At 39.0% G+C, this 26,384-nt stretch overlaps 3 protein-coding genes and 1 long non-coding RNA gene across 7 annotated transcripts in view; 2 read left to right on the top strand and 2 right to left on the bottom strand.

The window, feature by feature from the left end:
* USP19 (ubiquitin specific peptidase 19) overlaps nucleotides 1-16,694 on the top strand; it is a gene marked incomplete in the record, with an annotated part of 203,680 nt that extends 186,986 nt beyond the window's left edge. The window contains 3 exon segments of the mRNA XM_078766316.1: nucleotides 14,665-14,828; nucleotides 15,102-15,265; nucleotides 15,557-16,694. Coding sequence (XP_078622442.1) covers nucleotides 14,665-14,828; nucleotides 15,102-15,265; nucleotides 15,557-15,703 — 475 coding nt within the window.
* Nucleotides 12,666-14,365, top strand: LOC144888411 (uncharacterized). Its single transcript, XR_013620987.1, has 3 exons — nucleotides 12,666-14,087; nucleotides 14,120-14,151; nucleotides 14,276-14,365. It is a non-coding gene; the product is annotated as an uncharacterized LOC144888411 (long non-coding RNA).
* A 390-nt stretch (nucleotides 16,695-17,084) lies between the features above and the next one.
* LOC137437894 (uncharacterized) lies at nucleotides 17,085-24,035 on the bottom strand. Its single transcript, XM_068132606.2, has 2 exons — nucleotides 18,076-24,035; nucleotides 17,085-17,643 (listed from the first exon to the last, which is right to left on the bottom strand). The coding sequence occupies exons 1-2, from the start codon at nucleotides 19,958-19,960 to the stop codon at nucleotides 17,291-17,293; spliced, it is 2,238 nt and encodes a 745-aa protein (XP_067988707.2). The 5' UTR covers nucleotides 19,961-24,035; the 3' UTR covers nucleotides 17,085-17,290.
* A 134-nt stretch (nucleotides 24,036-24,169) lies between these two features.
* The window catches only part of DNMT1 (DNA methyltransferase 1), a 142,429-nt gene continuing 140,214 nt past the window's right edge, over nucleotides 24,170-26,384 (bottom strand). For all 4 annotated transcript variants that reach the window (XM_068132592.2, XM_078766314.1, XM_068132593.2 and 1 more), the window contains one exon: nucleotides 24,170-24,323. In XM_068132592.2, coding sequence (XP_067988693.2) covers nucleotides 24,293-24,323 — 31 coding nt within the window. In that variant the 3' untranslated portion in view covers nucleotides 24,170-24,292. The remainder of the gene's footprint in view (nucleotides 24,324-26,384) is intronic.

Genomic DNA, 26,384 nt, shown 5'->3' with positions numbered 1-26,384 from the left:
GCCACAAGGACGACAAAGACAGATAAGCCCGAATCCGCGTACACTGTACACGACGTGACTTGTTATTTTCGTATTAATCTCCCTCGTTTGTGTTTGATATCAGTCGTGTGGGGACGTCCCGATTTAGTTATTAGTATTACCGGCGCGTGCTTTTTCACTGGCTTTACTTTTAATAATAAATCCTTATATTATTTTCTGTACATATTTGAACGCAGTTTCCTGGGTGTTTCATTTTAATAGATAAGGCTGCGGAGCCTTCGCTGCGTCCCGCCATTTCGCGCGTTGGTGTTGAACGTGAGTCCGCCATTGAGTGTTCGCCTCGGGAGTTAAAGTCTCGCAAATCGGTCATCCGTACTCTGTGGTGTTAATCACGGTTACGCGACAATATTTTCAACTCCCTCGACACTCAATAAGAAACAATGCCAATCCTTTTATTTTATTTAAGTTAAATTCAATAGATGTAAATAATTTTTGGAGAGATAATTGCTCTACGTTATGTAGTAAAAAAGAATTTGAAAATTATATGAAACACACGATTGAAAAATATAAATATATTGTTGTGAAACAAGATGAGATATTAAAGGATGTATTTTTATTTTAAACATAATTACATATATAAATGATAACTATTATTATTAATCTTGTGGGTAAATCTGCTTCAGGAAAGAACTTTCATAAATCTAAACTCTTGAATAGTAAAAATGAAAAGATTGTAAGTTTTTTTTTAAAACACCCTATGATTCGTTTTGTGAGTACTACAACCAGAGCAAAGCGACCAGGAGAAGTAGAAGGGAAAGATTATTACTACATTTCAATGGAGGAACATATGCGATTGAGGAACGAAGGTCAAATATTTGAGGAGGTCTCTCTTGGTTCTACAAAATATTCACATTGTAAGAGTGAGTTAAATAAAGTAAAATCTAATGGTCTTGGGATTTTAGAAACTAATCCTGAAGGAATGAGACAAATTATTAAACAATTGTGTGGTGATGGAGTTAAGATTTTATCATTCGGTTTTGATATCGATGAGGAGACTCAACGCAAACGTATGAAAAGCAGAGATACAAGTATTAGTGAAGAAGAAATAACAACTCGTATTAATACCAATAAAGAAGTTGATGAAATATTTAAAGAAAAGGATTTATTTCAACACATTTACTATCATGACAAAGAAAAGGAAAATTTTCCCATTGACCTTTACAATTCATTAAATGATATTTTTCAATAAATAAATACAGAAAATGAATACCGAAGAAAGAGTAAGAAAGTTTAAAGAACATCAAGAGTTGGTTTCAAAAGTTGTAAAGCAACAGGAAGAGATAAAGAAGAAACGGAGACAGAAACTAACTGGTGAAGAAGCCTTTGAAAGAAAACAAGAGAAATTTTTTAAACCGCTTTTAAAAACTCAACACCCTACAGTTCCCACGGTAGAATTTACTCCGAAAAAACTTCAAATGCTCAAAGATTTTAGTCAGATAACAAAACAAGAACTTGGAAAATTAGAATATAATGATGAAGAATTATTTCAGAAACTTGAGGAGGTAAATCAACCCCCTAATTATGTAGTGGAAGCTCTTCAAAACAATGAATATTTGGCAGATTCAAAAACCAGAGCAGGTCTCATTCCAACAGAAGAACCAGCAGTGTTCCATCTTGTGAAAGAAAAGGTATTGATATTTAATGATGAATTGATGTTCTTGAGTTCTACTCAACCAAATGTTAAATTAACTCCAAGATTAATGTTTCTTCTAACAAACCCCGGATTCAGCGGTTCAAAATATTTTGAGGAACCACTTGATATGGAAAGAGAGGAAGATAGGGTATATATTGAGTTGCTAAATGCACTTGATTATGGAGTTTCTGTTGCTGGTAAAAGTAAGAAGAATGAGAAGGAGAAACATATTATTGATGCTTTAAGTAAGCTTGGTTCGGGTGTTAGTTTTCTTCCAAATGACCCATCACAATGAGTTAATAGGCTATTATTGTTGTTAGGTAGTAAGAAGGCTGGAAACAACAATTGTTTTAATGAATCCTCAGCCATTTTAGATCAGTTGATGAATATGAAAATAATTAATAAATGTCAATACAAAGATATTTTATTAGATATTAAATAAGATGAGAAGCACAATTCTTAGTTTTAATTTCACAACGAGCGATTACACAGCTTCATTCCCTTACCCACTACAACTTGACCCCCTTACCTCATATGAGGCATCTTTATTGTCGATGGAAACTTATAATACCTTGTTTAATATCACAAAGAAAAACAACAAGTTTAGTTATAATCCAGGAAGTGGATATAAAACTATAACCGTTTCACCTGGAGCTTACGAGATTTCTCAAATATCTTCAGAAGTCTCTCGCCTTATGAAAGAAAAAGGTGATGAACCAAAAAATATTGTAATAGATATTCAAAAACACACTTCAAAATCAACTATTAAACTTAAAAATAATTATAAAGTTGATTTCACGATTGAAAATTCGTTTAGAGAGCTATTGGGTTTCTCTTCAAAAAAGATTGAAAATAACGGGACGTTTTACAGTGATAATGTTATCCAAATATCCTCCGGTATAAATTCAGTATTAATTCATTGTGATTTGATTGATGGTGCTTATAACGATGGAATAAGAACAAATACAATATTTTCATTCAGTGCATACTCAACCCCGATTGGTTATAAATTTAATATGGAACCAAAAAATCTTGTCTATTTACCTGTGTCAGGAAAAACCATATACAGAGTAAATTTTAGGATAACCGACCAAGATAATCGTATGATATCCTTTAATGATGAAATTATATCCATCAGAATTCACCTACGTGAAGTTTTTCAATAAATAAATAATGGTTATTGTGAGAAAACACGAGTTGGGAAAATATAAAATAATTACAGGGGAGGGCATGTACCTTTCACCATACTATACAAGGTATGTGGGTAGAGGATACTATAAACCAAAGAGACAACGGGTGTGGGTCATCAATTTCGAAATAAAGGAGATGGGATAATTGATACTCTAATGGGTATTGGTTCAACCATCCTTAAACATAAAGACCTAATTGGTTCAACTGCTTCTGCCGTGGGTTCAGTTGCGGGTGCTATAAAGAGTATAAAAGATGCTCAAAAGGAGTCTCATAAATTACAAACAATCAAAGAAATAAAAAAAGGTAAAACTCAACTATCTTCACAAGAACGACAAAAAATCATTAAAATACTTGGGTCAGGGTTTCAACGATTTTAATACTATATAAATACAAGTATGGAAGCGATTGATAGTATCTATGATTTGGATGATACAATTATCATTTCAAACTCCACAAAAAAGGAAGACTATTTTAAGGTAAATGCTATAACAGGAACAGACTGGAATTCAAACGGAACAAAAAGTTTTGAAATAAATAATCAACAAACTTACTTGAATATAGCTGATAGTTTCTTGCTGTGTAAATTTAAATTCACTAAGGCTGCGAATAATACTAATGCTACACTCGTAAATGATTTCTTCTGGAAAATGTTTGATAGTGTTCGCCTGTATATTGGAACACAAGAGGTTGAAGCGGTTGATTATGTCTCTGCTACATCTGAAATGATGAAATTTACACTATATTCGTTTGGTGATAGAATGGGTAAGGGAGCTGTTGAAGGTTTTATTCCTGATATGTCAACGGGTACAAACACAGACCCTGGTTATAGTCAAAGGAAGGCAATGTATAATGATGACACAAAACCAGAGAATAGTTTTACCGTAGCAGTACCTCTGAAAGGTATATTTGGATTTTGTGATTATGACAAAGTTTTGTATGGTCTTAAAATTAGATTTCAACTACAAAGGAATGATAATGTAAATAGGTTGCTTTTTGGGGTTGAAAATGCTTTTGGAGACAACAATAAATTTGTTATTAATGATTTGTGTTGGTATATCAGTGAATATACTCCTAATCTTAAAACGGAAGAGATGTTAAATAGAAGACTTAACTCAAAGAAACCGCTAAATGTATCATACCTTAAAAGAAGATGTCAACACGTTAAACTGGAACACACTACCTACACTTGGAATTTGGGTGTTCTTCAAGGAAAGCCACGATACCTCTGGCTCATTTTTAAAAAACCAGATGGAGAGGACGGTACTAATAAGAATAATGCCCTGAGTGATAATGCTAAGGTGAAACAACTTCGGGTTTCTCTTGATGGCACATTTTATCCGCGAGATAGATTGGAAATTGATTGGGAAAAAAATGATTATGCGGAAGCCTACAAGTCCTACCAAAAGGTGTGTGAAAGTAATGGTAATAATGATCCTATTTTGGATATGGTTGCGTTTCAAAAACTTTATACAATCTACGCAATTGACCTGAGTTCTCAAAAGGAAACTATAAAGTCTAATCGAGTGGATACTTCTCTATACATTGAAAGAGGGGAGAGTGAAGAGGTTAATGCATATTGTTTGCTTTTGGAGGAAACAGAATTACAGATTAATACAGATAATGGTGTTATGATTAATATCACATAGGTTTTTTCTCATAAATAAATGGTTGGGGGTATATGTTAATCAAATCAATCTTAATAAATTAACATCTTGTATTCAAAATCAAAAGCCTTGTATTATTAATGTTAATACAATTCAAAGAAAAGGAGCTGTAAGAATTGATGTTTTACTCACACACACACACAAGTAAAAACACTAAATGATGTTGGATCACTAAAAATTAAAATGACGAAACCTATGTTAAAGAAATATTCAATAGACGAGTCAAGAGGAGGATTTCTCCCGTTTCTAATTCCTTTATTTGCTGGTTTAAGTGCGGCGGGAGCATTGACTGGTGGTATTTCAGCAGCGGTAAAAACTGCTAACGAAAGGAAGGCACAACTAAAAGCTCAAAAAGAATTGGAAAGACATAACAAGGAGTTGGAGAAACAAATTAGTGGAAGTGGTGTAATTGTAGATTTTGCTCAAAAACTTGAAAGTCTACCTGATAAAGCTAGATTGTTGGTTGGAGATATGCTTTCCTCTATCGCTCAAGCGGGTGTTAAACTGACTAAACGGGGTAATGGATTGTATCTTTCTCATAAATAAATGGATAAATGGTTTAAACAATTTGGAAAGAATACAACGTCAAATATAGAACTAGCTAAGTATTGTAAAACACTAAAAATTGATAATGTGGTTATTTGTATGAGAGATGAATTAATACATATAAATAAGAATACAAAGAATATTATTATGAATTTAGGCACACAGAATGGTTCTCATTGGGTTTGTATTCATAATAGTCAGGATAAATATTATTTTGATAGTTATGGTATGCCACCACCTGTTGAAGTAATACAATTCTTACAGAATGGTGTTTATCAAACATTTCAAGTTCAAGAAATTAATTCTAAATGTTGTGGTCAATTATGTTTATATGTATTATTTCAACTCAACAATAATGAAAATTTTTATGATATCATTTTTAATCTAATATAAATGACTTCTGTTGGAAAAGATGGTTCTATCTTTGGAAAATCCTCTCAGGATATTGATTTATCAAATTATTATACAAAGGCACAGGCTGAACGACAAAAATATAGTGTAAGTAAAAATATTAATATGAAGAATACTTATAAATTAATCAATTATCCAAACCCTACAGATGCGAATGACTTAATTAGATTAAGTGATTTATCACAATATATATTTTTAAAGAAAACAGCACGTTTTGTTAAACAAGTAAAATTTACAACCACAACACCTGGTTATACTGACCATACACCTTTCCTCATTGAATTTAACTACCTGCTTACAATTGAATTTTATAAAGAAGGACATATAGTTAATATGCGAATTAATAAATGGGGGTATGATATGCCTGATTTAGGGTATAATTGGTCTTTTTCAATAAACATAGAAGACCTACATGATTTTAATCAGTCTCGTAAAGAAGAATATTATCCACTTGGTGAGGATAAGGATTTATGTGGAAGTACAATTAATAAACAACAAATACATGGTTTTAAGAAAAGAAAAATATATGATAGTATAGCGATGGTTAGCATGACAAAGAAGGAAGGTCATGAGATAAGGATAGAAAGCCAAGGAATACAAACCAATTTGGTAGTGGGAAGATGGGGTGGTATTACCTGTCATAATATTAATCTCACATATATTTCTGATACATAAATGGCAGGAAGAAGACTACAAGAGAATTATAATTTTTGTATTCAAGGATACCTACAAGAAAAGGGTGCTCGGTATTACATACCTTATGATTTAGAGCATATACATGGGAATTTTGTCATTAAAAACTGGCCTTATACTGATATTGTTAAACCCACAAATAGAGACTTGTTTAAAATATTAAATAAAAATGAACTTCTCAAAGTTATGAAATATAAAACTCTTTTAGAAATCGTCAACAAATCTTATTGGTATCCTATTATGAGAAAAATAAATATAGATACAAGAATATCTCAAAATCCAGATGAGTATATGTATAATATTCTTTGGGGTTCAAACTCAAGGGTAGCAAGGGATGAGGAAGGAGTTGAAGAAGAGAAGGAGGAAAGAGAGAAAAAGGAGAAGGAGAAGGAGGAAAGGGAGAGGGAGGAGAAGGAGGAGAGGGAGAAAAAGGAGGAGGAGAGGGAGAAAAAGGAGAAGGAGGAAGGAGAGAAAAGGGAGAAGGAGGAAAGAGAGAAAAAGAAGGAGGAGAGGGAGAAAAAGGAGAAGGAGGAGAGGGAGGAAAGGGAGCAAAGAGAGAGGGAGGAAAAATATAAAAAGATGGAAATCAGTGAGATTCGTAAAAGATTGAGTGTATTACAGCAAATAAATCAATCTCAACGCACCGAAGAGGAAATTAAAGAATTAACAACTCTTATGAAGATAATGGTTTCAAAAATAACAACGTCAATGTCTTCAATTTCAGGGAGGAGATTTAAACGTGAAAGTGGTGAAGAAGAAGAAGAAGAAGCAGGAAAAGATTATGTGATTGATGATGTTGGTGTCATTGACTTTAGTTAGTTTTTATTTGTAAATAAATGGAGGAGAGAGTGAAGGCATTCCTTAGGATTCTTTATGTTTTAAAAATTAAGATAGAAATGTATATGTTAAAAACCAAAAAGGTTTTGATACTCTGTCGGAATTTTTCTGATAAATAAATATGAGTTATTGTCTCAAATGTAAAAAGAAAACTAAATCTAAAAATATCTCTTATGTTAAAGCTAAAAATAATAGAGTTTATCAAAAAGGAATATGTCAAGTGTGTGGCTCTAAAAAGTGCCAATTCATCTCACCTAAAAGAGGAGGAGATATACAAAAGTTTCTGTCAGGAAGTAAATTTACAACAACTGGAATTCCAGGGGAATTACACCTTTCAGGGTATTCTTTCTGTGGTCCAGGAACAAACCTGGATAAAAGATTAGATGAGGCTGACAATCCTAAACCTTGGTCTAAACCTACAAATAGGGGTGACGAAGTGTGTTTGAAGCATTATATTGCTTATGGGAAAACCACTACGTTGACTGAAAAACATAAAGCCGACAGCGAAATGTTGTATAATTTGTCTTTGATACAAAATCCAACGTTGAGAGAGAAAGTTGATAGGTTTATTGTGAGAAATTTGATAAATGCTAAATTGAAACTTGGTCTTGGTTATTCCTCAAAAAACTATTAGGCTCTAATGATGTCATCAAGACTGAGGAGCTTTTGGCTGAAGAATTACACAAACCTATAATCACAAAGTTTAAAAGAAGGAAGGTTTATTCTAAATACACCGACCACATATGGTCCGCTGATTTAATTGAATTGAATAATGACAGTGGATGCTTTAACTGTTATTGATTTGCGGAGTAGATTTGCCTGGGTTGTCCCTTTAAAAAATAAAAGGGGTGATACTTTCATGTTAGCCTTTAAGCTAATATTTGATAGGGATAAAAGGAAAGCAAAAAAGTTATGGACTGATGAGGGAACAGAGTTCTATAACAAAATATTCATGAAATTTCTTAAGGGGAAGGGTATTAAATTATACAGCACCTTTAATGAAGGAAAGGCAGTTGTTATTGAGCGTTTTAATCGTACTTTAAAAGAGAAATTATATAAAAAATTCACACAACTCGGTTCTCAAAAATGGGTGTATTTAATTCAGGATATTGTAGATAATTACAATAATACAGTTCATTCATCAACAAAATCAAAACCATTGGAAACATTTACAAAATTAGAATATGAAAAGGAGATTAATTTGAGAAAGCCCAAGTTTAAAGTTGGTGATATTGTAAGAATATACAAATGGAAAAGTCATTTTGAGAAAGGTTATACACAAAAATGGACTCGTGAATTATTTAAAATCATTGATGTAATGGATACAGTCCCTTGGACCTACAAATTATATGATTTAAATGGAGAAGAAATCTTGGGTTCATTTTACTCGCAAGAATTACAAAAAACACAAGTAAGCAGATAATACCCTTGAAAATAATAAATAAATAAATAAAATGTAATGGGGATACGTTTTTAAATCTGTGAACCCCAAACACAGAATCCCACAACTTTTTAGTTGGGGCTTAACTTTTGTGTGTGTGTGTATGTGATAATAAATATACAAACCCTAACCCAACCCCATCCCTAACCCAACCCCATCCCTAACCCAAACCCATCCCTAACCCAAACCCATCCCTAACCCAAACCCATCCCTAACCCAACCCCATCCCTAACCCAACCCATCCCTAACCCAACCCCATCCCTAACCCAACCCCATCCCTAACCCAACCCCATCCCTAACCCAACCCCATCCCCAACCCCAACCCAACCCCATCCCTAACCCAACCCCATCCCCAACCCCATCCCTAACCCAACCCATCCCTAACCCTCACATTCAAAATCCCACCCTAACCCAACCCCATCCCTAACCCAACCCCATCCCTAACCCTCACATTCAAAATCCCACCCTAACCCTAACATAATCTTTTTTTTTCTTCTTTTTTAAATACGTATTTCATTTTTTTTCCCTCCTCTTCCTCCAATTCTGTCTTTCAAGGCTTTCAAGTTTGAAGAAGTAGAAATGGGAAGAAAGAATTTTCCAGCATTTTCTTCCTCGAACTTTCTTGATATTGCTTAAATCAAGCGTCATTAAACAAAGAACATTGTTCATTGCTTTAGAATGCAAAGAGTCTCCAAGATGGACCCCACAGGTAGAGTCTCCAAAATAAAACCAACTTTCCAAGTTCCCAAGGTATAACCACATCCCTGTTGAGCCTCCAAGATAGGTATCACATTCCGAGTCATCAAAACAAAACCCCCATTCCGAGTCTCCAAAAATATAACCATCTTTCCAAGTCTACAAGGTAAAACCACAATTTTCAGAAATATTGGGGGTTTCCGTGATAAGTCTCACATAGTATAACTGCGGACCATCAGGGAAAACTTCCCTTTCCCAATTTTTTAGGGTTTCTATGATGTGTCTCACATAGTATAACTGCGGACCATCAGGGAGAACTCTCCTTGCCCAATTTTTAAGGGTTTCTATGATGTGTCTCACATAGTATAACTGCGGACCATCAGGTAGAATTCCCGTTTCCCAATTTTTTAGGGTTTCTATGATGTGTCTCACATAGTATAACTGCAGACCATCAGGGAGAACTCTCCTTGCCCAATTTTTTAGGGTTTCTATGATGTGTCTCACATAGTATAACTGCGGACCATCAGGGAGAATTCCCGTTTCCCAATTTTCAGAAATTTGTGGGTCTCCAATGTATGACTTGTATTCTGACTCATCAAGGTAGAACTTGTTCAGTGGGTTTTGTTTTGATAACTCACAACAAGTATCATCATGGTAAAACTCTTTTTCAGGATTTTGTGGATCTACAAGGTATAACTCTTTGACTGGATCATCAAGGTAGAACTCGTTCTGGGGGTCTTGGTTGTTCAAAAAGTCTTCAAACAAAAAAATAACTTCATCCCAAGTTGTGTTAAAAGCAGAATTTTCATTTCGTATCTCAGATACAATTTCCTGTGAAAGAAAATAACAATGTATTAATTTAATACAATATTTTTATTTGTACAAATCAAGCTCTATGAATATTAAAATAAACTTTGTTAACTCTTACACGAGTCTCATCTAAAAATTTAAAAAAAATTAAATAAATAATTATTTAAATTAATAAATTAATAAATAAACAAACTTACCTCCATTGATAAGAGGTTCGAGTCCAGTTCATCAATCTGAAGGTTGAGTTCTACACAGGTAGTAGGACTCCAAGGAATAGCAAAGTTATCCCATTCCATTTCGGCATAGTAGTCCATTCTCAAGTGAAGCAGAAAGCGTGTTTGAAAAAGCCTGTGTGGTCGGTGCCTTTTATACTGGGTGTGTCATTTCCTGTGGAAATTCCCTGGGCGTGTCTTAACTGGAAATGATGTGATGGAAATTCCCTGGAAATGATACAATGCTGAAGAGTTTATAAAGTGGGTGGGACTTAACAAAGTGGGCGGAACTTAGCAGAAGTGGGCGGGGCTTAGCAAAAGGGGGCGGAGCCTAGTAAAAATGTGGGCGGGGCTTACCAAAAGTGGGCGGAGCTTACCAAAAAGTGGGCGGCACTGGAGGCGCTCAGACAATAACATTGAGGGAGGTTTATCATTTTATCTTAGCTCAGTTAAAATATCTTAATAAAGAACCAAACTCAAACATATTTTTGGTTAATATATTAGATGGTGAAGAGAGTGGCAAAAGAATTAAATTATTTCCCACGCATAAACAAATATTTGTAGGGTCGTTGTTTGAGTGGGCCAAAGATGATTCACCAGATGATATTAAGAGTAAAAGGTTAAAAGGTCCATAAGGTCAGAAGGATCACAGGTTCACACAGAAGGACCATTGTTTAAGTGGTCTAATGAATAAGGATAACATGTCAAAAGGTTAGAAGGTTCGTAAAGAACAGGGTGAGAGAAATAGAGGTGTTTAGGGGCAATGAGGGAGGGGAAAAATTAACATGTAAGTCAATGGGAAAATGAGAGTGTCCCAGAAGCAACATATATACACACTACTCTGAGGTGTTTTTAATTTCGTGTTTTGTGGCTGTGAGGTGTTTTTAGTTTTGTGGCTGTGAGGTGTTTTTAATTTCGTGTTTTGTGGCTGTGAGGTGTTTTTATTTTAGTGTTTCGTGGCTGTGAGGTGTTTTTAATTTCGTGATTTGTGGCTGTGAGGTGTTTTTAGTTTCGTGGCTGTGAGGTGTTTTTAATTTCGTGTTTCGTGGCTGTGAGGCGTTTTTAATTTCGTGTTTCGTGGCTGTGAGGTGTTTTTAATTTCGTGTTTTGTGGCTGTGAGGTGTTTTTAATTTCGTGTTTCGTGGCTGAGGTGTTTTTAATTTCGTGTTTTGTGGCTGTGAGGTGTTTTTAGTTTTGTGGCTGTGAGGTGTTTTTAATTTCGTGTTTTGTGGCTGTGAGGTGTTCTTAATTTCGTGTTTTGTGGCTGCGAGGTGTTTTTAATTTCGTGTTTCGTGGCTGAGGTGTTTTTAATTTCGTATTTTGTGGCTGTGAGGTGTTTTTAATTTCGTGTTTCGTGTCTGTGAGGTGTTTTTAATTTCGTGTTTCGTGGCTGTGAGGTGTTTTTAATTTCGTGTTTTGTGGCTGTGAGGTGTTTTTAATTTCGTGTTTTGTGGCTGTGAGGTGTTTTTAATTTCGTGGCTGTGAGGTGTTTTTAATTTTGTGGCTGTGAGGTGTTTTTAATTTCATGTTTCGTGGCTGTGAGGTGTTTTTAATTTCGTGTTTTGTGGTTGTGAGATGTTTTTAATTTCGTGTTTTGTGGCTGTGAGGTGTTTTTAATTTCGTGTTTCGTGGCTGTGAGGTGTTTTTAATTTCGTGTTTTGGGGCTGAGGTGTTTTTAATTTCGTGTTTCGTGGCTGTGAGGTGTTTTTAATTCCGTGTTTCGTGGTTGTGAGGTGTTTTTAATTTCGTGTTTCGTGGCTGTGAGGTGTTTTTAATTTCGTGTTTTGTGGCTGTGAGGTGTTTTTAATTTCGTGGCTGTGAGGTGTTTTTAATTTCGTGTTTCGTGGCTGTGAGGTGTTTTTAATTTCGTGGCTGTGGTGTTTTTAATTTTGTGGCTGAGGTGTTTTTAATTTCGTGTTTCGTGGCTGAGTTGTTTTTAGTTTTGTGGCTGTGAGGTGTTTTTAATTTCGTGTTTTGTGGCTGAGAGGTGTTTTTAATTTTGTGTTTTGTGGCTGTGTGGTGTTTTTCATTTCGCGTTTTGTGGCTGAGGTGTTTTTTGTTTCGTGGCTGTGATGTGTTTTTAATTTCGTGTTTCGTGGCTGAGGTGTTTTTAATTTCGTGTTTTGTGGCTGTGGGGTGTTTTTAATTTCGTGGCTGAGGTGTTTTTAATTTTGTGGCTGTGAGGTGTTTTTAATTTCATGTTTCGTGGCTGTGAGGTGTTTTTAATTTCATGTTTCGTGGCTGTGAGGTGTTTTTAATTTCATGTTTCATGGCTGTGAGGTGTTTTTAATTTCGTGTTTCGTGGCTGTGAGGTGTTTTTAATTTCGTGTTTTGTGGCTGAGGTGTTTTTAAGTTCGTGTTTCGTGGCTGTGAGGTGTTTTTAATTACGTGTTTCGTGGTTGTGAGGTGTTTTTAATTTCGTGTTTCGTGGCTGAGGTGTTTTTAATTTCGTGTTTTGTGGCTGTGAGGTGTTTTTAATTTCGTGTTTCGTGGCTGTGAGGTGTTTTTAATTTCGTGTTTTGTGGCTGTGAGGTGTTTTTAATTTCGTGTTTCGTGGCTGTGAGGTGTTTTTAATTTTGTGTTTTGTGGCTGTGAGGTGTTTTTAGTTTTGTGGCTGTGAGGTGTTTTAAATTTCATGTTTCGTGGCTGTGAGGTGTTTTTAATTTCGTGTTTCGTGGCTGAGGTGTTTTTAATTTCATGTTTTGTGGCTGTGAGGTGTTTTTAGTTTTGTGGCTGTGAGGTGTTTTTAATTTCGTGTTACGTGGCTGTGAGGTGTTTTTAATTTCGTGTTTCGTGGCTGTGAGGTGTTTTTAATTTAGTGTTTTGTGGCTGTGAGGTGTTTTTAATTTAGTGTTTTGTGGCTGTGAGGTGTTTTTAATTTCGTGTTTCGTGGCTGTGAGGTGTTTTTTGTTTCGTGGCTGTGAGGTGTTTTTAATTTCGTGTTTTGTGGCTGTGAGGTGTTTTTAATTTCGTGTTTTGTGGCTGTGAGGTGTTTTTAATTTCGTGTTTTGTGGCTGAGGTGTTTTTAATTTCGTGTTTTGTGGCTGTGAGGTGTTTTTAATTTCGTGTGTCGTGGCTGTGAGGTGTTTTTAATTTCGTGTTTTGTGGCTGAGGTGTTTTTAATTTCGTGTTTTGTGGCTGTGAGGTGTTTTTTGTTTCGTGGCTGTGAGGTGTTTTTAATTTCGTGTTTCGTGGCTGTGAGGTGTTTTTAATTTCGTGTGTCGTGGCTGTGAGGTGTTTTTAATTTCGTGTTTTGTAGCTGTGAGGTGTTCTTAATTTCGTGTTTTGTGGCTGTGAGGTGTTTTTAGTTTCGTGTTTCGTGGCTGAGGTGTTTTTAATTTCGTGTTTCGTGGCTGTGAGGTGTTTTTAATTTAGTGTTTCGTGGCTGTGAGGTGTTTTTAATTTAGTGTTTCGTGGCTGTGAGGTGTTTTTAATTTAGTGTTTTGTGGCTGTGAGGTGTTTTTAATTTCGTGTTTCGTGGCTGTGAGGTGTTTTTAATTTAGTGTTTCGTGGCTGTGAGGTGTTTTTAATTTAGTGTTTTGTGGCTGTGAGGTGTTTTTTGTTTCGTGGCTGTGAGGTGTTTTTAATTTCGTGTTTTGTGGCTGTGAGGTGTTTTTAATTTCGTGTTTTGTGGCTGTGAGGTGTTTTTAATTTCGTGTTTTGTGGCTGAGGTGTTTTTAATTTCGTGTTTTGTGGCTGAGGTGTTTTTAATTTCGTGTTTTGTGGCTGAGGTGTTTTTAATTTCGTGTTTCCTGGCTGTGAGGTGTTTTTAATTTCGTGTTTTGTGGCTGTGAGGTGTTTTTAATTTCGTGTGTCGTGGCTGTGAGGTGTTTTTAATTTCGTGTTTTGTGGCTGAGGTGTTTTTAATTTCGTGTTTTGTGGCTGTGAGGTGTTTTTTGTTTCGTGGCTGTGAGGTGTTTTTAATTTCGTGTTTCGTGGCTGTGAGGTGTTTTTAATTTCGTGTGTCGTGGCTGTGAGGTGTTTTTAATTTCGTGTTTTGTGGCTGTGAGGTGTTTTTAATTTCGTGTTTTGTGGCTGAGGTTTTTAATTTCGTGCTTCGTGGCTGTGAGGTGTTTTTAATTTCGTGTTTTGTGGCTGTGAGGTGTTTTTAATTTCGTGTTTCGTGGCTGTGAGGTGTTTTTAATCTTCTATATATTATATACTACGGTGTTTTGCTTATACTGCGGTGGGCTTATATATATATATATATATATATATATATCTGTGCAGTGTCTGTCTTGCCTTGTGTTGGCTTTTAACTACTCCCTCAAACTTTTGTGAAATCGTACTATTCCAACTTGACCCACGGCGGGAGTATGCGCTCTACTGAGTGGCGTTCTCGTTTCTGCTGTGGCTGGGATTGAAGAGCCATGTCACTGATGTTCCCGTCTGCTCTTACATTGATGGGAACAGCTCATGCTTTGATGAGAAAGACTGTGCTGTACTTTATATGCAGCTCTTTTTATTTTTAAACCATTGCCATCACCCCAGTGGTCTAGATCTGAGTGACTACTGCATCGGATCCCAGAGGCAAAGCAGGCCGGCTATCTACGACCTGTACGGAGTGATCAATCACTATGGTGGGCTCATTGGTGGCCATTATACTGCGTTCGCACGGCTTCCTCAGATCCCCAACTCGCAGGCCAGCGACATTGGTACATCACCGCGAGTAGTGTAATGGCTCGTTTTTTGCAAAAAGTAAAAATAAATAATTCTAAGCCTTTGTTTTGCTTGTACAATAGATGTCATATTTTGTGCCTATGCCTCGGATGTATGTGGTTTATTTTGAGGCATAAGACAATTGCTAAACAGACTCTGGAAGTTGTTTTTCTTGGCTGCCTGTGGCGTCACCTGTCAAATGTGGGTGGGGCCTTTTGATCTGTGGCGTTTTTGAAGTGTATGCTGTGTCGGTGGGGAATGTCGTGCAGGTTGGCGGTTGTTTGATGACAGTATCGTCACTGCTGTCGAGGAAGACCGGGTTCAAACGAGGTTTGCCTATGTGTTGTTCTACCGGTGCCGGAACACCCCGATGACTCGACTGTCCAGCCCTTCCATCTCCGCCAACATGGAGGACAAGATGACTCTCCAAAAGGTGTTTGGTGGAGGGTGGATATTAAAGGGTCTGCTCATGATAAGCTCTTGTCGGGTAGAGAAATGTCAACCGATAAAATACCCATTTACTTAACATGGAAATGGAATATGTAACCTTCGATTTGAGTCACCTGACATAATTTGATGCTCACGCTCCTCTCAAGATGGCATCTGTACGCGAACGGAACAAGTTTTTGACACGAGCTTATTTTCATTCACAGTGAATCACTCCACGTCTTGCTCAATGTCATACATGGTATCGATACCATTTATCGCCAAACCCTCCTTCCAGATGGCGTTTCCCGTCACCAGCGTGGGAGATGGACCTTCGGATTCCGAGCTACTACCTGAACAAGTCGAGGAAACCTGCGCAGGTACAAAGGACTGGAAAAATGCCAGCGCTGTGCCACATCACAGTGACATGGAAGAAGTGGATTAACCCCAAGTGGCTGCAAATCAAGTGACAATGGGGCAAGTCACATCTTGCATCACCTGGTTTCTTCAAGGAGCTGACGAAACATTCCCCTGCCTGCCCCCCCTCATACGACGAGCTCCACTAAAATCCCCACATTTCTTTTTTATTTGTACATTTCTTTTTTTCCTGGGTCAGCACACTCTGGAACATAAACACAAGTCGCCATTGCTGTGCACCTAATCCAAAACAAAGGATCGGTGATTATGACGTCAGAGCATTGCATAATTTGCCTCCAACAACCCCCGCGTTTGAACTGGGCCGCAGTGAGCATGCACACGTTTGGTTTGTGCTGGTTTACACCTCACCCCTCCCTCCCCACTTCCGTTCTGCGGTTTCGTCTAAAATGTGCAGTTGATCCCACCCACCATCGCATGCGATATTTCCATGCTACACTCTGTCTGCAAACCAACGCTCCGTAGTCGAAGTGCACCGCTGCAAAAACTAACCTTTCCGACATGAAAACCATAATTTGTTCCTTACTTCCAACTTCCAACTTCCAAATTAGTTTTATAGAAACTACTTGGTGGGCCCTGGCAGGAAGAATCGTGGTGTCTTACCAGCAGCACAGTGACTTTTTGGTGTTGTGGAGAGGGGGGGGGGGGGGGGGGGGTATGGTTGTTGCTGTATTGTTGGGAGAGGTAGTGCTACAGCTATAAAATAGCAGACCCAGGGCTGTTTGTTCGTTATCTTTTAGAAAGAGACCGATTTTACTTTTTTTTGGGTTGTGGCAAATAGTCTGCATTTGATTTTAAACAAGGAAGTGAGTGTGGATGCTGCACACGTCTCACAGCACCCGAGTGTTTTGTTTCACAAGCAGAGATTTGTCTTTTTCAAACGCGCTGAGCATCACATCTGTTCGACACTGCAGGACATGTGACCAGGTGCTTATATGATGAGGGTAATGAACAATCGCCCTGAGGGAGCGATATCGATTCATTAAAGCACTTGCACAGGTGTTTGCTTGTTTTTATTTCTGGTTCGTTCATCAAGCAAGGGCATCAATGGATGGAAATACCAACAAGGTACATTAGACTGTGGGCCCAGAGACCAATATCGTTTTAGTTTTTTGATTTAGTGACCTACCTCTGGGGTGGGGGCAAACATGATGGTAAATGAAAGGCTATAGTACCACGAGCAACATACTTTTTTTCACAAGCGTAAATGTTGCACAAACGAGAACCGCTGGCCCAAAATGTCATCTTAGATCAAGTATACGTTATTTTTAAAAAACACATTGAGAGTTCAAATAACACAAAGTGTATGGTATGTATTGAGTTGAAAATAGTATTAACATAAATATGTATAGATTCTGATTTTAAAAATATTTTAAAATGAGTGACAAAGGTTTGCATGAAATTTTATTTCCTAAATTGCAGTGATCTAATATTGATGTCACTTTATACAAGTATGCCATCTTTCAAGATGAGAAATGCTTTTGGACCATGAGCACAAAATAATTCTTCACAGCAGTGAGGAAATTTTTCACTATGTGAATCAATTGCATGTTCCTGGTGTTAAATTTCCGAGCCTAAAATGGACCACACACTAAACTCATTCATTTTCTGTGTCAGGTTCCTCTACTTCCCCATCACTGCCATCATCAGAATCATTATCCTCACTATCATCGTCTAAGTCATTGTGTCCAGTGATATTGCAACAGTTATTTCTAGCACACTTGCACAGATATGTACATGGAACATTGTTTTGAAGACAGGTACAAGTATCAGCATCACCACATTTACTTTTCTTGCAGTTACCAGTGCAGTAAGTTAACTCCATAACACTGTCTGGAGCAGGAGGAAGGCTCATCCAGTTGATGACTAGCTCACCGCTTTCCATCTTCCACCCATGCCCATCAGGAACGGGTATCTCTGCATTTGGTTGTCGGCTCCTCTTGTAAATACCTGAAAATATTGAAAAGGTGAAAAAAAAATTCTGCCTCAGTTGTTACCTTCCAATGTTATGTTATGCTGCAATGAAGGTATTGAACAGTAACATTAAATTGTGAAGTCTGCCTCATAATGAGATCTGCTTCATTCCTTTTTCAGCCTTGTGTACATAGTAAAATGCATTATGATCATGGAATATAAGACATCTCTGAATTAAACACATTCATATTTTGGTTTTTTTCACAATATTTGATCGTTGATTTGATGTTTAAAAAACACTAACAAAGGAATATGAGCAAGGCATTTATTTCCTTACTGACTCCCAAAATATAGTATTATTTTTGCACCTGATTAACTTTACACATAATTATGACAGGTTTACATGTTGCACACAAGTCTTACAAATTATATCTTACAATGAAACTGTAAACGTTATGGAAGACATACCTGCTTGGTAGTTGGCCCGTTTGATGTGTTCCCTCAGAGCATCTTGGTTGGGAGGCATTGTGATTTCAGATTTCCTTGCCAGTTGGAACATGTACCTGGCCTCGTTGACGGTTGTGATGCTGTGTTGTCCATACAATTTGCAAACAAATACCTCCAATGCTGCTACTAAGTCTAGCTGTATGTCAAAATGCTCGCCAAGGTCCTTCAAAGCATTGCACAGCTCCCTCTCCTTAAGAAGAAGATTAAAGGCTTTCTTCTTTCCCTTGCCGTAAAATGAGCTTACGCTGTCACACCCAGTGAAGCAATGTAGGCCAATTAGTGCCTGGCTGACATCATCTCCGATACTATCATGGACAGACTGCAGATCAATGGTTCTCAAATTCACTCCTCTCCCCGTATGGAAATACATATGTGTAGGAACTATGGATTGAAGAGCTATACCAATAATGAAGACGTCAGTATCAGGACCGACAATGATGACGTCGGCATAGGTACGGGCTGCACATGCTGCATGCAAATACATCCTCGTATCGGCTTCTTCCTGTGTGGAGCAGAGATGTGGCTCCTCTACTTTTAGCACCTGATCAGTCACCTCCTTTCCTGGCGAGAAAGAATGGCACATCCTTCCATGTGCCAAGAAAACCTTCACTCCCCTCAATTCTGATGTGGGAACTTTAGTCCATGTCTCATCCAAATACTCCACTAGCAATTCCTTATTCTCTCCATTTGAGAGGAACTTCTTCCGCTGTTGAGGAAGTGCCTGGCCATGAATTCGCATCAACTGAGAGCCATTTTCTGCTCTCTTGGCCCTCTCGGCATTCTTAATGGAGACTTGCCTGTAGGTATCGGTCACAAAGTGAATCTCTTGTGATCTGTTTGCTTTTGCCATTTTCACAAGACGTCTCAAGATGGCAAGAGAACGGTTGAGAAATGTTCTTTGGCCTGGTACCTTGTTCACGTTTAACTGCTGTATCATAGCCATGCCATCCACAACATACACACCACGTATAATGGGAGTTTCTGCTAGAGGCTTCTCTGGCTGACTTTCAAGGGCATGGAGCAAGTTGGCTTTGTTGGTCTTGACCAGAGACCCTTGAGAATTTGCGAGTGAGAGTGGTAACGGACCCAAGGAATACGTCAGTAGCTCCTGCAGATTAATATTCCTGTACCGTCCAATCACGACCAGTCTTGCTCGCAGATTTCTGTGGGCTTTCAGGGAGACATCCTTTCCATGTACTCTGCGTTTTCCAGTCTTAGACATACTGGTAAATGTCTTCAGCTTCATTTGTTTCATGCTGACAAACAAGTCCAGTTCTCCTGTTTGTAGACGCTCTCTGGACAACTTGGTGAATTCTGTTTCACCCCTTTCATACGCAGTCTGCATATCAGTTTGGACATCTTGTGTCGCTACTGCTCCTGACGTGATGTGTATCAGCTCATCTTGTTCATAGTCGAAAGGATTGACCATACTGTTAGTTGTATCCACAATTTTCTTAACATCTGCCTTATCCCGTTTCATACGGCTTTGCAGGAGATCTGATCGTGTTGTGCTCTGCTCTTCTTTGCCTGCCATGGCCTCACATTCTCGAGCGATTAAGCCTCTTGCATGACGGGACCATATCCACCTGTTTACAGTTCGTTTACTGGTTGTAAAACCTGTCATACCTCCTTTTGTTTTTGAGTCACGGTTTGCTGTCTGTTCAATAGTTTGGTCATAAGCAAGTTTGGCGAAGGCATTATTGCTCCTCTGAACAGCAAAGTCACCTTCCAGACATTGCTGATGTATTGTTGGGTGGGTAGTTGCAAGATCAGACATTTCAAGCCAGTACACAGGAAGGTATCTACTATAATTGAGGTGGTCATATGCAAACACCCATGGTAGCATACGTCTTACACTTGCCAAGTGAAGTTCCCAATTTGCTTCACGAGTACCTCTCAGGAAGAAAGAACAGGAGAACTTCTACCATCTCAATATACGAACTCCAGAATCCAAAGGTCTGCTTCTTGTTGCAAGCTTCTATGAATTGACTGTAAGATGTCTCAAACTGATGAAATCTTTCTCCATTCAAGATTTCTTGATATTCAGGTTTGGGGAAGGCTTGGGCCAAGTCTGCCATCAGCTGTTTTACTCTGTTTGCCTCTTCAGGAATGGTGTCCAGATAAGCATTGAGTCGCATTTGATGCATTGCCTCCACCACCAGCTTGTGAGCTCTGACTGCTCCGTTGTAGTGCTTACCAGTCATCACCCCATTTTCCGAGCCTGTCGCAACAATCTCCGATTCTATCACGATATCCTGAAGGCCAGCATCTCTAAAGCGCTTTCCCAAACAACCAAGGACATAGCTGTGTGAAAAGCACCAAGTCGTATGACCAGCCTCTTCATAAACTGTGCATTTCTCCACCTAATCAGTTGTGCCTTCGCATAGATTGCTTGATCCATCACAACGACAACCGTCTCCAAGCTTAGCTGATCGGCAATCTCGACACTTCTCTGCAGAATTGTAAGGACTGTGTCCATTTCTGTGGGGCTCCCATCAATGACAGGTAAATAGCCTATTACAGACTTTGGTGGAACCTCAACTTGGGAAAGGAGCTGGTTGAACCCAGTCCAAGAGGGCAAGATCTTGTCTGTTCTGAATTTTGTAATGTAGTAGGCTAGGTCGACCTTCATAGGATTTTGCAGCAAGGGTGCATTAGCAGACTGAAGGAGTGAAACATGCTCTGCAAACGGCACTGGACCTTCCTTTTTCCCCCCCCGTAGTATGTAGCTAGATTCACCACTGGCGGCTGCATTGACCTGTTTCTTGTTCTTTTCACAGCTGGATCTTTAGTGCTGGAGGACCTAGGTTGATTAGTTCTTGGACTGATATTACTCTGGACGACAATGCCATTTGTGTTGTGGGTAGTTCCACGTCCAGATAACGTTTCTTCTCCAAAGTCATTGTTATCCCATACTAACGTGGTTGGAATCCCTGGCTGTGTGGTGGATGGAAGGGAATCTTCACCACGACTAACCTCTTGTGTAGCAAGTGCTGTATCATGATTTAAAATCACAGAGTTTGAAACAGTGTCCCAAACCATTTAACAGTCCTATCAACTGGGCTGATCCTGATAGATGACGCACTGTCATAGCAAGTGACATATGCTTAGGCATCACTTTCCGTCCTTTAGAAGCCAGAGAAATTATATCCTGTGATATGGACAGGAGTTTTCTATGGATTTGGTGCAGATACATCTACCATCTTCTCCGTGTCTGGCTCGTCAGATGCGCCAACTGCCCATGCTAAAAAATTGTATAGGCTGCAGGGCACAATTGCTTCTGCCTCTTTCAAATTCAGATGTTCTGCTGTCGGCCATGGCATAGTAGGTTTGACTTCTCTGATTGTTTGCCTGAGATCTAATGCTGTCATGTAAGTATTGTGCAGTGCATTTGGATCAGCATACACATAGCCCATTTGTGATTGGTGGCCTGCTTGTGATAGTGCTTCTGTGTCATCTGTTGTCGAATCCATTTCACTGTGGGTCGTGCTTTGCGTGGCTTCTTGAAGGTTTGTCTGCTTTTCCACAAGTGTAGCTGTAGAAATGTCATTAACATAGACGATGTCTCCTTGTGATTTCATGTGAGGTGTTATAAAACATAGCTGTGGAAATTTCTTTGATAACCTGTGCTTCAAGTATCCAGACTTATATGAATTTGCCTCAACTCCATGGCTTATCTTAATTTGTTTGATGAATAAGTCATTCACTTTTTTAAGTCTCATGATCTCTTTGTTGTCAATGATGTGAGTTTTCACTGTCTTGCTGAAAACTTCAAATGCTTCTGAATAGGACGTATCACTTCCTGTTTGTGTGTTGGCTGGCCTGGTCAGGTAGCGTGTAAAGTCCCTGTAGCAATGTAGCATGAGTTGTGGTACCTAACTTCGATTGCCACACAATCCTGTCTTTAATCTGCATGAGAAGTGACACATTTCCAGTCTTCTGCTGCTTGCTGTAAATGGACAGCATCTATGGTTGAACATGTGACGACGAGGTGTTCCTTTTTTCTCTTGCGGGTGGATCTGCATCTTTTTCTTTCTGGCATAGGATACATATGTTTGGTAGAACATGCTGTGATCTTGCTGGCACTGGAGGTCTTCCAAAGCTGGAACGAAGAGCCCGTCTCTTTGTTGGTTTTGTATTTTCTGCTTCAACTTTTTCTCCACCGACATCAGCTTGGGGCACGGTTGCTGTATAGAAAGAAAACACACACACACAAAGAAACAAAAATTAATGTGGAAAACCCATAAAACCAGTAATATAAGAACATTGGAGAATAATTGATTTGTAACAAATTTTAACCTTATAAAGTGCACGTTTTAAACCTACCCGTAGAGGCTAAGTCATCGGCTTTCTTTTTCATGCTTTCCATCACCCTTTCAACACGTTGGGAGTCTGTAAAGCGTGCGTAACACTGGTGATGGAATCCTCCGTGAAGTGGTATTGCTGGCGACAGTGCTGGGTTGGAATCTGCACTGAATCCTGCCGAGTGTTGAGCAACGTAATCTCTCGCAATTTTTGCTTGAGGACCATCCAAAGACTTCCATTTGTTGACATATTCTAAGAAACGGGACCATGTTTTGTCTGAAAATTGGACAATTTTGCACTTTTTGGACGGGAAGATGCACATAAAACACTTTTTCTTGAGTATTTTCGTCACTCGAAGACAACACGTCCTCATCACTGGAGGCCGCCATGTTGTCTCAAGGCGTTACCGCACCGTTCCGGTACGGCGGTTGTCATTGGCCAATTGCCGATGATATATTGAACACGTCTTCCGATTGGTTATTTTCCGGGATTTTCCGTTCGAGGATACGCGCACATTTTAAACATGTAAAGAATTCATTAAAATCTAAATTACTCATTAACGTACCAAAATCTTTCGTGTGAAAAGTGACAGAATGTTTCCTATAATATTCTCTATAAATTCATACCAAAATCGTGTCCACCCGTTTTGTAGGTCATGCAAGAAAGCAATATATTACTACGGCTGTGTGCCTACATCGCTCATGGGGGGGGGGGGGGGGGGGGTCGTGACAACCAAGTGATTTATTCCTGCATTGTTGTCGTTCTGGGTGATGAGGATGGATCGTTTTGTTTCCATCCACATTCCTCCATTGGTTTAGTTGCCAATGCCACCACACCTCTTCCTTCCAGTGCTACATCCCATCTGACCGTTGAGCATCACTCCCACTCGTTTCTGGTTTTTTATTAGTGTGGTGGGGAATTACCACACATCAATGTTAGTCCTACACCTGTGGTTGCCATTTCCATGTGTATCGGTTTTGTATAAAACCTCTCGGTCAGCTTTGTGTGGTCCAGCACGCGCTCGTTTATTACCCTCGCGCCAGAGGAGAGGGTATTGCATTTCAGTCCGTTTGTCCGCACAGAATAAATATGATTTTCTCTGCAACCGTTGGTCCGATTGACAGGAAATTTTCACCATAGGTGCAACTCCACCTGTATAATTTTTTTATGCTAATTATGACGTCATAGGTCACGTGGTTCGGCCGCCATCTCGGAAAAATCGAAAAACTTTGCACCTCTATCTCCGAAAGTGCTGAATAGAAAAAATTGACATGGCTCATTGTAAAGAACTCCATGGGGAATAAAATATGTTAATGATGTCATAGGTGCCTCCATTATGACGTCATAATTCGACAAGTACAAAACTTCATCTGATAAAGATTAAATTTCTTGAGCATAATCTAGGAATAAATTAGTTTAGAAAAAAAAAAAGAATGACGTCATCAGTCACGTGGTTTGGCCGCCATATTTGTTTTAACACAAAAGCCTTAAACCACTGAAAATACATCCTGGCGAGGGTTTGCAATCTCCGATTGCTCTTTTTCTTGTTTATCTTGCCGTTAACCTCCGCTGTGCTACTGGTTCATGTCCATCGATGGCGGTAAAGCCACATGTTCACCGTCCTGTTTATTTGCTGGTGAATCTTTTATTAGATGTAGCTCTTACATGTCTGATCTTTGGAAATAAAAACATGAACAAGGTTTAGAAATGTCATGAAGTTGTGAATTTAAACAAACATCAAAACAAGTGCTGAGTTTGCACATTAAAAGCAAATGCTTTATTACTTCCTTTCATAAAAACACTAACAAGTCAAAATTCAATTTTAAAAGATCACGTGTATGGACGAAGACCGAGCACTTGAGATCTTGTTCTTTTAAGAGGAGTCGCTGCTCAGAGCAATTTTCCTGTGAAAAAGAGGGCTTTCACTTCCTGCAAACGAGCAACATTCGATATTGCAACATAATAATGGGGCAGATATGTGATAAAATTGTGGCTTTTGTGGTAAAAGCACCAAAATTGGCATCGATCAGGTTTAACATGTACTAAATGATTTCAGATATGGTGCCAAGCTGAAGATTCCCCCGACGCCCATAAATGGGAAAAATCCAAGATGGCCACGACACAAATTGCGAAAAAATCCATTAAGTTGCATTTTCGCGATGCAAACATGACGTGTCTTTTTCTATGTTTTCAGACATAAGGAATCCAATGCCACCGGCATTTATTCTAAAAAATAAATAAATGCATAGCTATTAATTTTATGAATTATATAATTTTTTTGATTTCTTTTCAGATGGTTGAGCAGATGTCGTCACATGTCAGCAAAGAAGAGGTGTAAACCTCAGTGAAAGTCTGCAGTAACCTATGCCCACACCAGTGTGCCTTGTGTCAAGAACATTCTTCAGCTCCACTTCAATGTCCAGCAAACTCTAAATGGACAGATGTTGGAGTGGCTACGACGATTTGACAATTTGTTGTGAACCAGTTGATTGATGAAGTCTTGATGAAGAAGAAAGGTTGATGAAGGAGATGGCATTGTGACCACCTTGTCCAGAAATCGTACTCTATGTCATACATCCTGTCACCTGAAGTGTTCTATCAGTCGACTGGCGAGAGTACAAAGAACTGCTGCATCCACAGGTGAGGCAGGAGAACCACCTTTAGAACCACCTTTAGAGGCCATTTTCCCTGCAGAGCAGGGGTTTGCCTTTTTCGGGCACCTTGGTCCCCTTTTTGAAGCAATGTTTTATGGATGGATGCCCTTCCTGCAGCCAACCCTGTTAGTCGCCTGTTGCGACACACACGGAATTACCAGTGAACTGGTACTCAATTTGCCGACCTCAGAAGGATGACAGGCTGAGTCAACCCCCCTGGTGTTAATTGTGATTGACCTTGATTCGAACCCAGGATCCCAAGTTGGCATCCTAACCGCTAATCCAACACCAGGTGAGGCAGGAGATTGCCCAAATATCCGTTGACAGGCGACATGTAAAGACAGACCTCCCCAATGTCACATATGTTTCTTTTGCACCAATTCTAGAACACAAGACCTCTTCATGACGTTATGACGCCAAAAATTACTCGGTGCATCAAACGATATGCACCGAAACTACAAGATCAAAAACCGAGTACAACTTGGCTCTGGTGACCTAATGGCGCAGGATGCCAAATATTCTCAGTGCCAAGTAAAGTTGTACAATGCCGGCAGCCGGAAGAACGAGTAGGCAAAGAAAATGATGAACACCGATGGATTTTTGCATGGCATAGCTTTGGTGGAATGGCACGCTTCATGGTGCATGTATATCCCCGTTTCAGAATCGTATAACCGAATCCCATGGTGTTGAACGTAAAACAGCTGCACGAAAGCCCTCGAACAAGCAGATCCCGTCACGACCCGACTCGTACACAAATTTGACTCCTATGACGGGTTTCGAGTACCCTCTCGTCCCTTCCGTCGATATGGTACTCCTACAGGTGATGACCCTCATGTAAAGGCTGCCCTTAAAGATGAGAAGAAGTGGCAAAAAGCAACAGCAGCTCATAAGCAAGGAGAGAACCAGAGCCTCACCGATCCAATCTCCTGGGCTATATTCCATGTAAATTCACAGCTATCAGGCATCGTTGACGTCACCATCACGTGACTTCTGCCATTATTCCCTGGTGATTCCAAGTCTGACTATGATTCGTCATTTTATGGATGTTCTCTAGCATGCTGTCAAATTTCTGAGGCGTGGCTGGACAGGTTGGATTGGATTTGGATAACAATGGAGCAAAAAGCCTGTTTTTCAGATTGGACGTAGTCGATGTCAGCATGCAGTCGTGATGAAGATTTCTATGCTTTTTCTTTTTGAAAGAATAAGTGATGGTGCCTGGTGTTGGGCTAGCGGCTAGGGTGCCGGCTTAGGATCCGAGGATCCTGGGTTCGAATCCCGGTCGATCGCTGAATTAACGCCAGGGGGGTTGAC

This window comes from Myxine glutinosa, chromosome 12, assembly GCF_964187855.1.
Source record: "Myxine glutinosa chromosome 12, kmMyxGlut1.1, whole genome shotgun sequence".
In the NCBI taxonomy this organism is placed as follows: Eukaryota; Metazoa; Chordata; class Myxini; order Myxiniformes; family Myxinidae; genus Myxine; species Myxine glutinosa.
The sequence above is the reverse complement of the archived record's forward strand: the minus strand, read 5'-3'. Positions and strand labels throughout refer to the sequence as shown.

Excerpts from the sequence above, each read along its gene's own strand:
- LOC137437894 (XM_068132606.2), bottom strand. The coding sequence starts at position 19,960 with ATGCTACCATGGGTGTTTGCATATGACCACCTCAATTATAGTAGATAC. Across the intron at positions 17,644-18,075 it reads ACGGGCCAACTACCAAGCAG|GTATTTACAAGAGGAGCCGA; the intron begins GTATGTCTTCCA and ends CAATATTTTCAG.